The sequence below is a fragment of the Melanotaenia boesemani genome, chromosome 6 (genome assembly GCF_017639745.1).
Source record: "Melanotaenia boesemani isolate fMelBoe1 chromosome 6, fMelBoe1.pri, whole genome shotgun sequence".
In the NCBI taxonomy this organism is placed as follows: Eukaryota; Metazoa; Chordata; class Actinopteri; order Atheriniformes; family Melanotaeniidae; genus Melanotaenia; species Melanotaenia boesemani.
Window position 1 is genome coordinate 22,106,344 of NC_055687.1, and position 15,550 is coordinate 22,121,893.

At 37.5% G+C, this 15,550-nt stretch overlaps 1 protein-coding gene across 5 annotated transcripts; it reads right to left on the bottom strand.

Moving 5' to 3' along the window:
- Nucleotides 1–13,621, bottom strand: LOC121641450 (B-cell receptor CD22-like). 5 transcript variants are annotated; one of them, XM_041987577.1, is made up of 11 exons: nucleotides 13,607–13,621; nucleotides 8,554–8,623; nucleotides 8,032–8,391; nucleotides 6,655–6,945; nucleotides 4,827–5,078; nucleotides 2,446–2,697; nucleotides 2,068–2,337; nucleotides 1,890–1,974; nucleotides 593–682; nucleotides 430–493; nucleotides 1–351 (listed from the first exon to the last, which is right to left on the bottom strand). In XM_041987577.1, exons 2-11 carry the CDS (start codon nucleotides 8,600–8,602, stop codon nucleotides 316–318), a joined length of 1,749 nt encoding a protein of 582 aa, XP_041843511.1. In that variant the 5' UTR covers nucleotides 8,603–8,623; nucleotides 13,607–13,621; the 3' UTR covers nucleotides 1–315. The 5 variants fall into 5 exon arrangements, with proteins under 5 accessions (XP_041843511.1, XP_041843512.1, XP_041843510.1 ...); XM_041987578.1 differs by lacking the exon at nucleotides 13,607–13,621 and adding an exon at nucleotides 10,364–10,446 and having other exon boundaries at nucleotides 593–679; XM_041987576.1 differs by lacking the exon at nucleotides 13,607–13,621 and adding an exon at nucleotides 10,364–10,446.
- Nucleotides 13,622–15,550: the final 1,929 nt, after the last annotated feature.

A 15,550-nucleotide genomic window follows, 5' to 3' on the forward strand; every position in this document is an offset into this window, starting at 1 on the left:
CAAGTTTTGTATTATTTGTTGTAACTTGGCGATACTATATAACAAACAATGACAAACATATATCCAGATTAAAGATTGTAATAGTATAATGGTCATTTTTCCATTGAATACTGTTCAAAAGAATAACAGCTACAAACAAATGTGTACAATAAAGATAGAATTGGGCATGAACAACATTTTATAAGATGAAGCAAATGTCATTTACAGGATAAGAAAAAATGTTTTACTGATATATTTGAAAATACAAGGATTCATTAAAACTGCCCTTACAAACACAGAAAACCCACAGAGGGACTGCAGATGGTCTTCCACGTCCTACACATTGCCGTATATAGCATCATCCCAATCACCCTGCAGAGAAAACAAGATGAACTCACTGTCTTCTTTAATGTTTGCATCCAAAGCCAGAGGAAAAAAAATTATCCTTACGTTGTCATAGGGATCAACATTGGCGTAAATTCCAGAACAAGGATCATCATCAGACATCTCTTTCCTGAGAACAAAAGGCAGACAGAAAACATAATTTATCTCCAATCATTTTCAGCCATGAAGAAAGTTTTGTTTATTCCAAAGTGAGGTGATTCTCTCAAACCTAGTTGTTGTTTCATAGCGAGGAAGCTCCAGAGCTCTTTCTGTCATCTTGGTGCTATTTAGTTCTTGCGTATCTGCTGACTTCCTCCTGCTGGCAGGATAAATGTGAATACCGATCAAGACTGAACTTTTCACAAAAACCCTGGTAATGCAAACTGTTCATCATGGTTAAGCATAGAAGCTAGCATTGAGCTCCACTATTCTCTTAGTATGATGTGGGCCCTGTAGATGATCTAACATTATCTTTAAAGTTTAGAAATTCATAAAAGAATACCTTCAGCTTTATGTCATACAACAACATTTGTACAGTTGTACAAAATATATGATATACCTACAATATATCAAAGTTAAAGGTCAGTTCATGTGACTTCATGAATTCAAAAATGCGTTCAGTAAATGTCTCATTCTTCTTCTGAACACATTATTCTGAAGATTATTGTAGTACAAAGGCAGTAACAAGATAACATTTACACAGCTGTGGCACTAAGCTTGTTGCTAAAAAAGATGCTAACTGTGATATCTTGCCATTGCAGGTGTCACTTCACACTAAAATGAAGCTTGCACTTTACATACACTAACCTCTCCAAGTGTGTTTTAAGGTCGTTGTTGTGGAACCAGTCTGTCCATTTAATCTGTGTGTGTGTGTGTGTGTGTGTGTGCAAGAGAAAAAGTTTAGGTTTGTTTGTGATTTGATTTGTTTCTGTGATAAACTTCGGTTGTGACCACTGGTGTTTTTAAGATGCAAAGAAAAGTAGTTTTTTTATTATGTGAAGAACATTTTGCTGCAGTCCTGCATGAACGTGCAATACAAATATTGATTGATTGATTGATTGATTGATTGATTGATTGATTGATTGATTATGCATCTGTGTAACGTTACGTCAGTGTTAAGTCTGGGGAAGTGACAGCAGACAGAAGATCATACAGGGAGGAAATCATGAGGGAAGAAAATTAATAATATAAGATTGTTCATGAGTCTTAAATCAAGAATCCCAGTTAACACTAAAGTCTTTTGAGTGCGAGTCCAAGTTGAGTTTCAAGTCACTGGAAATGTGATAAATACAACTCGAGTTCAAGTCCTAGACTCGAGTCCCCATCTCGACACCCCCATACTGTTCTTCTCTGTATTCATGACTTAAATGCACATATATGCTTATTATGATATTTTGCATTTACAAGCAATTTGTTTTTTTTTTAAATCATTCTTTTGTATTAAGGTTTGACTGTTCTTTAATGTCACTAAAAAGAGACAATTACTTTTTCCTTACCCCCAGTTGACAGATGTATTTTTCACTTACCATTTTATAACAATCCCCACTGCTACCAAAAGTATCACTACAATCATGCCTGCTCCAGTGGAGATGAAAATAATCAGCATCATTCCTGTTCAAACAGAAATCACACGATGCTTTCATTGTGTCTCTATGTAGATTTTAGAGGTGCCTCTGTTTTGCGTTCTTTAATTTTTGTTCATACCGTCAGTAGGTAAACGTAGGGTGAGATTGGCTCTGCCTTGAGTGTTGTTGGCCACACACTGCACAAACGTAGAGGACTGCAATTCTGCCACCGGGACACTGATGGTAAAATAACCATTTTTCTCTTCTTTGGCACCCAGCAGAACTTTGTCAGCAAGTAAAAAACGGACCTCACTTGAAGGCTTGGAGTCCACAATACACTCACATTTTATGAGTGTAGAGTCTTTGTGCTCTAAGGAGCACAAAGACTCAGTTTTAATCTCAGGGACATCTGCAAGGACAAGGACAGTTATTCCAGAAGGCTGCATTGAGCTAGCCATTTATTTATTTATAATTATTATTAATGCCAATGTCTTTGTCATTATGTCTGTTTACTTACATAACACATTAAGCTGCACAGGGCTTGATTTGGCTTGTCCCTCTTCATTGATGGCAATACAATACATGGGTCCTGTGTGTCGGGAGACATTTGGCAGTATGCAGAGATTTCCCTGACAGTGCTTCCCATTGTTTTCATTATGCCACTCATAGCTGTTGACAGGAGGGTTAGCATCACCAGTGCAGGTCAGATTTACAGTTTCTCCTTCCTTTATATCTGACTTGTACTCAATCTTCACATTGACAGGGGCATCTGCACAAAAAAAAAACATTTATTAATGTTATGGTTTTTTCGCAAGGAGACTATCAGTTTTTTTTTAACATATTTTGACATGCTAACATTTGATCATCTTTAAAAGAAAGAAAAAAGATGAATATGGTTTACTTAAACAAGATTGCAGGGTATTTTTCAGTCTTTAATCAAAATAAAATATCATTCTTATTATGACTCCCTACTTCCATGAATTGTCACTTTTTGTGGTGGAAAGTTTGATGTACACAAGGATAGATAGATTTAATCTACACAAAATATTTTTTCAACAAAAAAATTACAGTCTGATAACCTTAATCAGTTAATGCTGAAATAACTACTGCTGTTGATGCATTTTCAAGAACAAAAGCAACAAATACAACGAATAATAAAAATCTGACTAACAGTGTGAATTTTAGTTGATCTATAGCCAGCAATGTATGATGCATGTTTCAGTGGACAGATAATTCATCACAATTTCCTTCCAATGTAAAATCAATGCTGCACTTTTTCTTCTTTTAACTTTTTCTTTAAACAATGATATGAATCCTTAGATATTAATTGATGTAAGATATTCTCAAAGTACTCAGCATGGTTGTCTGTCTGGTAGCCATACTGTCTTGCGCTTACACTGGCTGGCCAGCTAGTAGCAGTGTATGGAACAACTCTTTAGAGTCTAATGTACTAATTCATGTGCAAGTAGTCTATACTGTCAACAACCACAAATAATAATAATAATAATAATAATAATAATAATAATATTAATAAAAAGAAAATAGAAAGAAATACTTTTAAGTAGCTGTCCCCTAGGGCAGGGGGACAATTACTTAGAGAAGAAAGATTCAAGACTTGTGCAGTAGGGGGAGAGATTCCAGTTAGATATAGTTGTGCTCACCTCCACACATTGCAAAGGGTCTGGAACTAATCTCTTGAAAGGGGAATGGACTTAAAGTTAAAGGTCAGTTCATGTGAAATGTTTTTCTCACCCTAAAATTTCACTGTTTAATTAAACTTTGATATTACCTTTACTTTCATTCTCATAACAAAATGCTACCACTCAGTTTAGAATTTTAAAGTTAATTTTAAGAATTACTAATATTTATTAAAAGCCTTATCAATTGATAATTTCTGATATCTGATACTGGCTCAAATTTACTCAAAATACACAAAGAATTTGTTCCCTAAGGATACAGTAATCATTAAAAACATTTCTAAAAAATCTTTATCCATAATGAATTTCATCATTTTCAAAATTAAAAATGCTTAATTTTTGTTGCACCAATACCTGCCTATTAACTAAAACACTGCATATATTTAGTGCAATTTTCTTTAAAATAAATAAATAAACAAATAAGTAAGTATAAAATACCTTTCAGATTATTTTCCAAAGAAGAACAACAGTTTTTCTATACCTAGTGTCAAGGAATTTAAAGAACTCCTTCTTAGCAAAATGGTCAAAAATCCAAAATACCCAAGAGAGGAAGGTTTTCAGACATGTATCTTTTGCATTTAGCAAGACCTGTTAGGGATCAATATCATCTTGTAGCAATTGAAATAAAACATGATTGCAGTGGAGTAAATCAAGAGTGTGAAGTGGAGCTGTAGATACTGGCATGGCTCCAAAGTCTTGGGTCCTTCAAGGATACATTTAGGTCCGCCACTGTTAACCCTCTACATTATGCTTCCGGGGTCTAAATGTTTCTTGATAATGTTTGCAGATGACATACAGATTTATGCCCCTTTAGGTCAGGTCAGGTTTATTTATATAGCTCATTTCCAACAGGTCATGCTGCCCTAAGTGCTTTACAAACTGCAACACACCTTTAATGAAAAGGTAATTCTGTAACCAAACTGCTTAATTGTTTAAAGGTTTTAAAAAGCTTGGATGGAGTTGAACTGAAAATGAAGTGTGCACTCACAGTGGCTGTGTGCAAAACTTCAGCTTGACCTTCAGACTTTTTTTTTTTTTGTCAAAATTAATGATTCCCACTGAGGGGGCTGCAATAGGGGAGTTAAACTTCAAGAAATAGTAAATAGAAACTGCAAGTAATCATTCATCTAGTCGTTGAAAGTGATGTAGTTTCACTACAGATGTTCACAAGCTATTTTTTCCATTATGTCTGTTTACTTACATAACACATTAAGCTGCACAGGGCTTGATTTGGTTTGTCCCTCTTCATTGATGGCAATACAATACATGGGTCCTGTGTGTCGGGAGACATTTGGCAGTATGCAGAGATTTCCCTGACAGTGCTTCCCATTGTTTTCATTATGCCACTCATAGCTGTTGACAGGAGGGTTAGCATCACCAGTGCAGGTCAGATTTACAGTTTCTCCTTCCTTTATATCTGACTTATACTCAACCTTCAAATTGACAGGGGCATCTGCACAAAAAAAAAACATTTATTATTAATGTTATGGTTTCTGTAGGAGGTACACAACCATGGAAAGTACTTTGGGCTGCATTTATGTATGAAAAGTGCTCTATAAATAAAGACTGATTGATTGACAAGGAGACTATCAGTTTTTTTAAACATATTTTGACATGCTAACATTTGATCCTCTTTCAAAGAGAAAAAAAGATCAATATGGTTTACTTAAACAAGATTGCAGGGTATTTTTCAGTCTTTAATTAAAATAAAATATCATACTTAATATGTATCCCTACTTCCATGAATTGACACTTTTTGTAGTGGAAAGTTTGATGTACACAAGGATAGATAGATTTAATCTACACAAAATATTTTTATAACAAAAAAATTAAAGTCTGATAATCTTAATCAGTTAATGCTGAAATAACTACTGCTGTTGATGCATTTTCAAGAACAAAAGCAACAAATACAACGAATAATAAAAATCTGACTAACAGTGTGAATTTTAGTTGATCTATAGCCAGCAATGTATGATGCCTGTTTCAGTGGACAGATAATTCATTACAATTTCCTTCCAATATAAAATCAATGCTGTACTTTTTTTTCTTTTAACTTCTTTTAAACAATGATATGAATCCTTAGACGTTAATTGATGTAAGATATTCTCAAAGTACTCAGCATGGTTGTCTGTCTGGTAGCCACATTGTCTTGCGCTTACATTGGCTGGCCAGCTAGTAGCAGTGTATGGAACAACTCTTTAGAGTCTAATGTACTAATTCATGTGCAAGTAGTCTATACTGTCAACAACCACACACACACACACACACACACACACAAACACACACACACAAATGTCTGTCCCCTAGGGCAGGGGGACAATTACTTGGAGAAGAAAGATTCAAGACTTGTGCAGTAGGGGGAGAGATTCCAGTTAGATATAGTTGTGCTCACCTCCACACATTGCAAAGGGTCTGGAACTAATCTCTTGAAAGGGGAATGGACTTTATTCTGCTCCATAGTTGCCCTGGGTAACAGGTAGCAGGCAGGGTAGGCTCAACAACAAACTTTTGTTTTTCCTGCTTAAAGAGAGGGTGGCTTCTCTTCACATTAGTTCAGGGAACGGGCTTTGTCAGTTGTTTCTGTATATTTAAGTAATTGTCAGGGAGTGGCTGCCTTCATCCCAGACTGAGTTGACAGACAACATACAAATAACATAAAGCTGTTTCCCAGAGTGATGCAGATGGAAACATGATGACATTTAATCCTGTGACTGTGAATGAGCCTAGCTCAAGAAGCTGCCATGGTTTTGCTGTATTTAAATATTGGTTTGTGGGTAAATTAAAAGAACTAAAATCAGCATATACTCTATATGTTGCCTCGTTTTTTTTTTTTTGTGTTTGTTTGTTTGTTTTTTGCCTCAATGTGGTTCAGGCTTACATTTTGCTTTCTTTGTCCTTGTTTATGCTTCCTTGGTTTAACGTGTTGTATTGTAGCTCTGATTTTGATAGATGAATTTATGACAATTGATTAATCTCAATACTGAGACTCTGTGAAGCACAAATTTTTAACATCATTGACAAACACTTACACTTTACTTTAAGGGTCTTGGACTCATGCTCCTTATATCCTCCGTTGTATGTCACGTTACATTGTAAAGGCTTGTTGTTGTCAGTGTGGGTCGGGCGAAATGTCAGAGTCGATGTGTTGTTCCACTGGCCATCACCAACCTGCTGTGACTGGAAATGCAGCTCTCCGGTGTGACTCCAGTTGAAAAGAGGAGGAGAGGCAGGGCAGGAGTGAAGGACAGAGCAGGAAGCAGACACACTTTGACCCACCTTTAGCTCCTCTTTCACAGAAAAACTGATGGGGTTTGGCTTATCTGTGTCCACAAGAGAGATCACAATAAGCAGTCAGAATGAGAAAGAGTCTACTTGCAACACATATGAGGGAGAGCACTTTGCACCAGAAGATGATAATATTGTATGCAACCATGGATTCACATTTGTAAAAAAAAGAATATGAGAAATACATTTAAAGAACTATTAGTTACTGATAAGAACACATTTGATATCTCATGCTCATTTGTGCCATTGTTTTAGATCACTAACTAAACTAAATGCAAAGCTAGTACCGTAGTTTAAAGATTCCTAATTTTGTTTTTGTAAAATTTTAGTCATTCAGCTTCTATTAATCCTGTGTGCTTGATGGTAGCTGGATGTCTTTACTTAGTTTTTCAAGATGTTTCACCTTTCAGGTTTATAAGTTTCAGACTAAAAAAAAAAACTGGGACATTTAAGTCATCACAGTTGTTGAAGGAACAGAACACACTGATGACCAACCCTTGAATCAGTCGTCATTGACATGTTGAGTGTTGTAATAAAAATATGTTTATTGGATAGATGACCGGCGACAATGACCTAAGTGGCCCACAACTGGGTGATTGGGTCAGTGATACTTTAACTACTCTCAAAGTGTAAATGTCCCAGCAACAGCTTATGTGCCTGAAACTCCCCACCAGTCAGACAGAACTGAATCAGCCTTTTTGAGGTTTGAAACATCTTCAAGAACCACAGAAGGCATCCAGTTGCCTTTTATTTAGGTGTTTATTTAGGTTTACCATTACATGAATGATAGAGAATCTACATAGCCATTTTTAAGAATATTCAAACTGAGAGGCATTTCCTGTTAACATCATTTAAATATGCAAAGACAATATTCAGTCAACTCAGTTAACAAAAAAGCATAAATGAGGAACAAAGTATTACTACAGTAGAAAGTAACCATAACCAGTTAAAAATTTCACTTGTGATATTTTATACTCATAACCTAAATTTTCACAAGAGATCTTTACGAAAAAACAGAAATAAACACAGATGAACATCAGAGCTACTAAGGTTCTTACCAGTGACTTACAGTGCTTTTATGTGTTCTTTTAATTCTTGTTAGTGGGAGATGTTCTACTCACGGATCATTGAAATGGACACTTTATCCTTGAAAGAATAGCTGTCATAGCCTTTAATTTCAATCCTGAAATAAAAAGGCCCAGTGTCATCAGCTTTAAGAGGCTCAATCTTCAAAGAACAGTTCTTCTGACGGGGATCTCCCACCAGTTTCACCCGGCTCTGATAGCGCTGATGGATCTGAGCCTCTGTTGAGTGAAAAATGATGTTTCCTTCCTGATCCTTCCAAATTCCTATATATTCACTGATTGTATTTTTTGTATCTGGGTAATTATATGAGCAGGGGATCACCACGCATGACCCTGGAAGACCTTTGACTGAAGATGCCATCTGAGCTGTCCAAGATGAGGCTTTAGTTTCAATAACTGTAATGAAATTGAGAAACATTAAGACAAGGACACAGGAAGAGACCTGCTTGCGAAGTGACAAAAAATGAACAGATAATAAACCTCAGAAAAAGGAAAATGTCTACCGTCATATCTTGTAAAGATTACAATTTAATTTACTTTACACTGACTGCACCATACCTTTGAAGCAAATGCAGGTGAAAAACAAAGGCCATTCAAAAGCACGCATCTTCTCTTCTTAGAGTCCAGGCTGCAGAGTGACAAAAAAGGAGCATGCTGTCATATATCTCGTGACAGAGGATTTGGGAAGTTTTCGTTCCTACTTTTAATGTATTCTGCAGCCACTCTGATACATGCACAAATCTGGCTTTCTATTCAGTGTGTGTCTGGTTGAGGGTGTCTGATCAATAGAACATCAACAGAAAGAGCCAATGCGACAAATATTTACTGTTAACTGACCCTCCCTTGGATAAACATCAGATGCCCTGTCAGAAAACCACCACCAAATGTGACGACTGAAGTTAAACAGCCAACATTGCTGAAGAAACTGATAAAACTGATGATCTGGCTAAAAACACATTTTTCCTTTTATCATTGAAGTGTGTGTTTGTGCAGCAGTGATAAAAGTCAGCATCACCCAAAGTAAACACCTGCTGATAAAATACATCATTGGCTGTTTGTTTTACAAGCTTTCTTCACTTTTTTACATTAGATGATCACTTTAGTTGTAATATTCAGTTAAATCTAGACCTAAAAATAACAGCCATAACAGAGGAATGATGGATGTATGGGGCTATGTATGTGTTAATTGCATTAAAAATATTAACACATTTAGTTACATAAATTAGTTACCGCCTTTAACGCGCTATTTTTGACACACACACACAAATATATATATAAATAGATGGACTACTAGAACACAAAAATAATACCATTTACTATCAATACCTTTTTATATTGTGTTGTGTTATGTTATATAACGATGTACTGGACATAACGAGCCCAATTTTAAGACAAGCAGGCTTATGACAAAATGGGAAGCTCCACTTAATTATGCTAAATCAATCTACCTTAAACATTTCAACAGTTCATACAACAAAGCACAATTAAAATAGCATTTTAATAATAAAAAACTTGAAATCAGTGCCGTCAATTCTACTAATTTCTGAAGAGCAAAATGGTCTTTGTGGTTATATGAAAATAGCCCTTTATGTTTTATATAGCTTAAAGTTACTGGCGCAAAAGAAAAACACAAAAGAAACAAAAAGGATTTTTTCACCCAGTGACAGTGCAAAAAAACAGAAAAATATACAGTATCCATGTAATGAGGGCATTTATTGAGTCATCCTCAATAAATTTCACACAAAACCTAAATTAGTCCACACAAAACCTTCTTAAAAATTGTATAGTGAAAAGAAAAATCATAATAACCAGAAAAACAAATTTGACAAAACCTTGGAAAAGGAAAATACATAATAAATAATCCAAGACAAATTAATTCTTTAACATCTGGATCTTACTGATTTTTTAATCATACACAGATTATATTTTGTAGAACCAAGACAGCTGCTCATATACACAATGTTGGTCACATTTCCAGCTGACAAGGACTAGACTACCGAATGTTGGCTGAGATACTGTCCCTGAGAAATGAGTGCTTGGCTTGCATGTGGTGTTGTAAATTGCATAGTCCCTCGATGACATGCTCAAGCATGACAATAACGCATACAACTTCTATCTTCTCAAGGGAACTGTTAGCAAAATCTTTAAATAAATAAAACTTCTCCTTTAGTACAATATAAAAAGCACAGCTGTACTCTAACTACTTCTGGTTTCAGTTTTGTCTACTTGCGCAGCTTTTAGTTTTTCTGCTGCTGTGAAGTCACTAAAAAGTTATACAAAGTTATCACAAAACATTCAGCCTATATATTTTTACTTAATGTGAAGTATTTTTAAAGATGCATTCAAAGGAAAGTTACAACAACCATACCTTAAAGTGAATGTTTCACAAAGCAGAGATGTACACAATAGATTTTCTTCACTCACTTAATGCTAACATGACACTCAGTCAACGTGCATGAGTTCTGCTTATGCTGTGAATAGTGTACTTCTCACCCAGTGTCATCTGACTTCCTGTTCATGAATTCGCACTCTTCACACCTACACGCTTGGTGGCTAACTATAATCTTATATAATCTAAAGTGTTACAATAGCACAGAGCAACTGTATGAAGTTTCTCATTCAAACAGCACAAATGAGAAGATCGTCTTGCTGCATTGTTCTGAAGATCAAAATGTCCACAGTGAGTTCAGTCTTTCATGGACCCTGGTCTTCAACAAAGGCAGGGTTAAGAATTTCTCCTCTGGTTGTGAAATTGCCACTCTCTTGGCCAGCCAGGTCAACATAACGGATCTTTTGAGTAAGGTGAATCTTTTTAACAGATAAACTTTGTTTTCTTTTGACACGCCAGAGATCCTCCTCACATTGTGTCAAGAAGCCCTTCAGCTTGATTGTGTCCTCTCTCTGATGCCCCCATGACATTTTCTTGGGAGTGGAAGAAATGAAACCAGTGGATGCTGAGTTACCCATTAAATGTAAACTCCAAAATGCAAAGAGCAAATCTGTAAATGAAAGTGAAATAAACCAAAAACTTTAGTCATTATGGAAAATGTGCAAACATATATAGGTTTAACTGAGGAATCCACATAAGTAATTTTACCTGGTAACTACAACAAGTCACACTGATGTCCTCTCGCTGCTGATTTAAGGTTTAATGCTAGCATTTTAAAGACAGTCCTGCAGGCCGACCGAGGCCCTGACCTCTTCTCACATCAAAGGGACAAGTAATCAAATCTAAAGATTAAACAAAGCGGTAACAATAGGAGTTAATCAGGGTTGATTAAAGGATCAAATGGACATTTATCTGTATTAATCAGCCACATGGAAGTTGCTGCATAAAGTTTGTCATTACCCTAAAGGGATTTGAAACCTTGATGAAAGAATTCAATAGAAGGCAGTTTAAGAGGTCAGTTTTTTCTGTTCTGTTGATTTGATTTCTCATACCAAAGTTTATGTCGCCAACATTGCTGATTGCAATACAAAAATGTCAATGAGAGACATCTTAGAGCAGGCATGTCAAACTGGTCCAGCAAAGGGCCGTGTGGCTGCAGGTTTTTGTTCCAGCCAGCCAAGAGCACACAGTTTGACCAATCAGCTGTCTGAAGACTGAGATCAGTTGATTGAATCAGTCAAATCTGGTGTGCTGCTGCTTGGTTGGAACAAAAACCTGCAGCCACACGGCCCTTTGCTGGACCAGTTTGACATGCCTGTCTTAGAGTATAAACATTTTGCAAAAACTGCAGTTACTTTACATCTCTGTCAATGGTCATGAATATTTTATTCATTTGTTACCAGGTAAGGGGGAGCCAGGACAAAAGGTCAGAAAGGGGAGTTAACATCAACTCCCCCCAGAGATTGGGGATGCCTATGTGGAACAGCAGCAGGCACAGAGCATCATGTACAGCATCAGGTATTCCAGGATCCATATACTGTACGTGGCATTGAGTCATAAGCTTTCTGGTAATCAGTCCAGGCAGTGCGCAGGTTTGTTTGTCTGGTTTTGCAGTCCCGAGCGACAGTTCTCTCAACCAGCAGCTGGTGTTTTGCCCCTCTGGTACCTTTACCCATGCCTTTCTGTGTCTCTGTCATGTATCGATCCATGTGCCCACTTATCTTAGCTGATGATGTCTGACAGGAGCTTCAATGTTGTGGAGAGACAGGACAGACAGCCTATTGTTGGATGAGACTGTTCTCTTCTGGGGATCCTTCACTATTAGGATTGTCCATCTCTTGGTCAGCCATTCAGGGTGGGTCCAATCCCTGAGCAGCTCATGGAGTGAAGTTAACGTCTTTAACCAGTAGGTGTGAATCATGTTCAGGTCAGGTGCTTTCCAATTCTTTACACCAGAAAGTCTTTGTTGGATGTCTGCCACCGTGATGGTTACTGGACTTTGTTCAGAGTGGGAGCTGTGGTCCACTCTTAGTTCTCTTAACCACTGTGCTTCACTGTTATGTGATGCCTCCTTCACCCATATGTTTTTTCCAGTATTGTTCAGTCTCCAGCCTTGTTGGGTTAGCATGTATGGTATTACCCTACCAATGGGAGTACAGTTTAGCTGGGTTAGTGGAGAACAGCTGGTTTATTTTCCTGGCCTCTGTTTCTCTTGTGTATCTCAGTCGTGCAGCCAGTGCTTGGAGTCTGTTTGGCAGTTTCCAGAGCCTCAGGCATGGCTGTACCTCTTTGGTACCCCTTTTGTTGTTGTACCCTTCTGGAGTTCTGACAGTTGTCTAATTTCCCTCTGAGTTTCCTTGATTTTGGCTTGATTTCCTCCATGGTGATTAACAGGCTCTCATCTTTCTGTGTTTCTTGTGCATCTATTACTATCATTAACTACTGAGAAGAATTTATTAATTGCTTCCATGTGACAGATGTTTATTTACACACCTTGACTCAATTTTTTGTAGAATCTGCAGATCAGTCCACTTGGCTAAGTAAACTTTTTGACCAAGTTGAAAAAAACTTATTTATTTAAACATGCTAGTTTGACTCTATAATCATCAGCTCTATCACTGTGGGCAGTATAAGAAAGCAGCAAAAGTCTGTTGTTCATGTAACTGTGCCCCAGATAAAGAAGAAGAAGAAAAAGAACAGAACAGAAAGTAGAACATTTTTAGATTTTTTAAAAGAGAACTTCCTTATATGCTATTAAGAAAACATGTCTAAAGGTTAGCTGCAGAATGTGTGAAAATGTGAGAGAATGTAGACCCACTGGTGTGTTAATGTTTGAACACACAAACTGTGATTTTCCAGTGACTTCTAACAAAAATGCTAACTATGACTGCCTGTAACCGTCCAGTTCAGACAATAGTGGTTATGTTTAGTATAGGACAAAGTAAGGATATCCCATTCCCTTCCTTCAGACATGTCACAGATTCATGAAAATCATGCACCAAAAGTCTAATCACCAAGCATAATTGTGTCAAACACCAATCGTCATATTTCCATTTCATTTTAACTCATCTCTCAATCAGTGAGTTGACTGATTAAATGTTAGAATACTATAGTTTTACTCTGCCTGATGTGTTTCTTTTTTGCCTGAATAATTAGGAGAATGTTTTTCTTCATCCAACTCCCAAATTTCTTTGAAGCTTTAGAGCGTCTCACTTTCATCACCTGAAAAGCAGAGGCCACCAGTTTTCCTCCAAACGTAGCCTCTTGTAGCCTGAGGGTTGCCAGTTCGATCATTGGCCTCTTGAGCTTATGTCGAGGTGTCCCTGAACAAGACACTGAACCCCAAATTGCTCCTGATGGGTCGTGGTTAGTGCCTTGCATGGCAGCTTCATCACATCAGTGTGTGAATGTGTATGTGAATGGGTGAATGTGATATATGAATGTTATCATTCAAGGTACATAAAAACGCTATAAATACAGACCATTTACCATTTAGCATGATGCTATTCCATGCACCCCAAATGTCGCCGGTTCAAGCCTCAGCTGGGGGGAGGTTTGAACCTGGGGGTGGTGGCCTTTCTGTGTGGAGTTTGCATGTTCTCCCTGTGTATGCGTGGGTTCTCTCCAGGTTCTACGGCTTCCTCCCACCGTCCAAAGACATGCATGTTAGGTTAATTGGTTATCCTAAATTCTCCCTAGGAGTGAGTGTTTGTGTGAATGGTTGTTTGTCCATATCTGTGTTGGCCCTGCGACAGACTGGTGACCTGTGTCTGAATAATATGTCTGATAATGAATGAAGTTGGGCTTATCTTAAACCTGAGAGGAAAATGGCTAACGCAGTACATTAAAACATACCTAAAGTAGCCGATTCAGAAAAAAACGTAAGCCTAAACCACAGTGTTCTGGCCAAACCCTTTGCCATGCAAAAAAATAAAAAAAGTCTCCAATAAACAACAGCAATGTCAACAAAACTAAATAAAAGTATAACACGCTAAAGCTTTCATTGGAATTAAAAGATTTAATAGCAGCCTGGTTCGGCAATTTTTATTCAGATAACAAAGTATTACCATCCAAGATCCATCCTGCCCCAGGTTTTTGGCCACTCTGTGCATTTAAATAAGATTCCTGTCTAGTAAACAACAGCTATAAATTAAGGCTGTCAAAAATAATGTGTTAACAGTGGTAACTAATTCTAATTAATTGCTTTAAAGTTTTTAATGCATTTCGTGCATGCCCAGCACGACAAGCCCCATTCATCTGTTATTTCTTTGTCACGACAATGGGACATAGAGGTGACTAGAGGCAAGACAAAACAAGATGAGCTGGCTGGCTCTATGTACGGATCTATGTATAAAAAGAACATTGATGGAACAACTAATAAATAAAAAGTGATTAACATGAGTGGCAAAGAGTTTCACTTTCACAGAAGCTGCTCAAGTTTAAAGTACCATGCCAACACTAAGCATGCGTTGTCATGAGTCTCTGGACACCATTCTCTGCCCTTCTGTTTTTTCCCTTTTTTCCCTCCATGTGCTGTGTTTTGTGTGTATGTGTGTGCGTGTGTGTGTGGGCGTGGCTGTCCCAACAGATTCCTAAAGCGCAGCTGTTATTCATCAACTCATCACACAAGCAGTGTATCTACCGCAGTCATTCGATGCCAGATTGTTCAAACACGTGGTATATCTGGTTTAGTATATTTTGGGAATTTTGCCTTGTTTGTGTTACCTAATGTGTGTATTGTCCCTACAGAAACCCCTGCTGAAGCCTATATATTTCGTATTCCAAACACTGTTAGACTTACCTCACCTCCCTGTCCTGAGCCACGCCTGCATCCACAGCATTGTCTAGATCAGAGGTCCCCAACTCGGGCCCTCAAGGCCCACTATCCTGCAGGTCTTAGATGTCTCCCTGCTGCAACACACCAGATTTAAATTAATAGCTTAGCAGAGTTGTGCAGAGTTTGTCAGAGAGCTGTTCAATTTGTATCAGGTGTGTTGTAGCATCTAAGACCTGCAGGATAGTGGGCCTTGAGGGCCAGGGTTGGGGACCTCTGCTCTAGATCAACCTGAAGAGCTGAAAGATCTTTTGTCTGCCCACTTACCATTCCTACCATCCAACCAGTTTCACCAGACTGTTCCTTCCCGTATATAAAACCTTTTCTCTCAC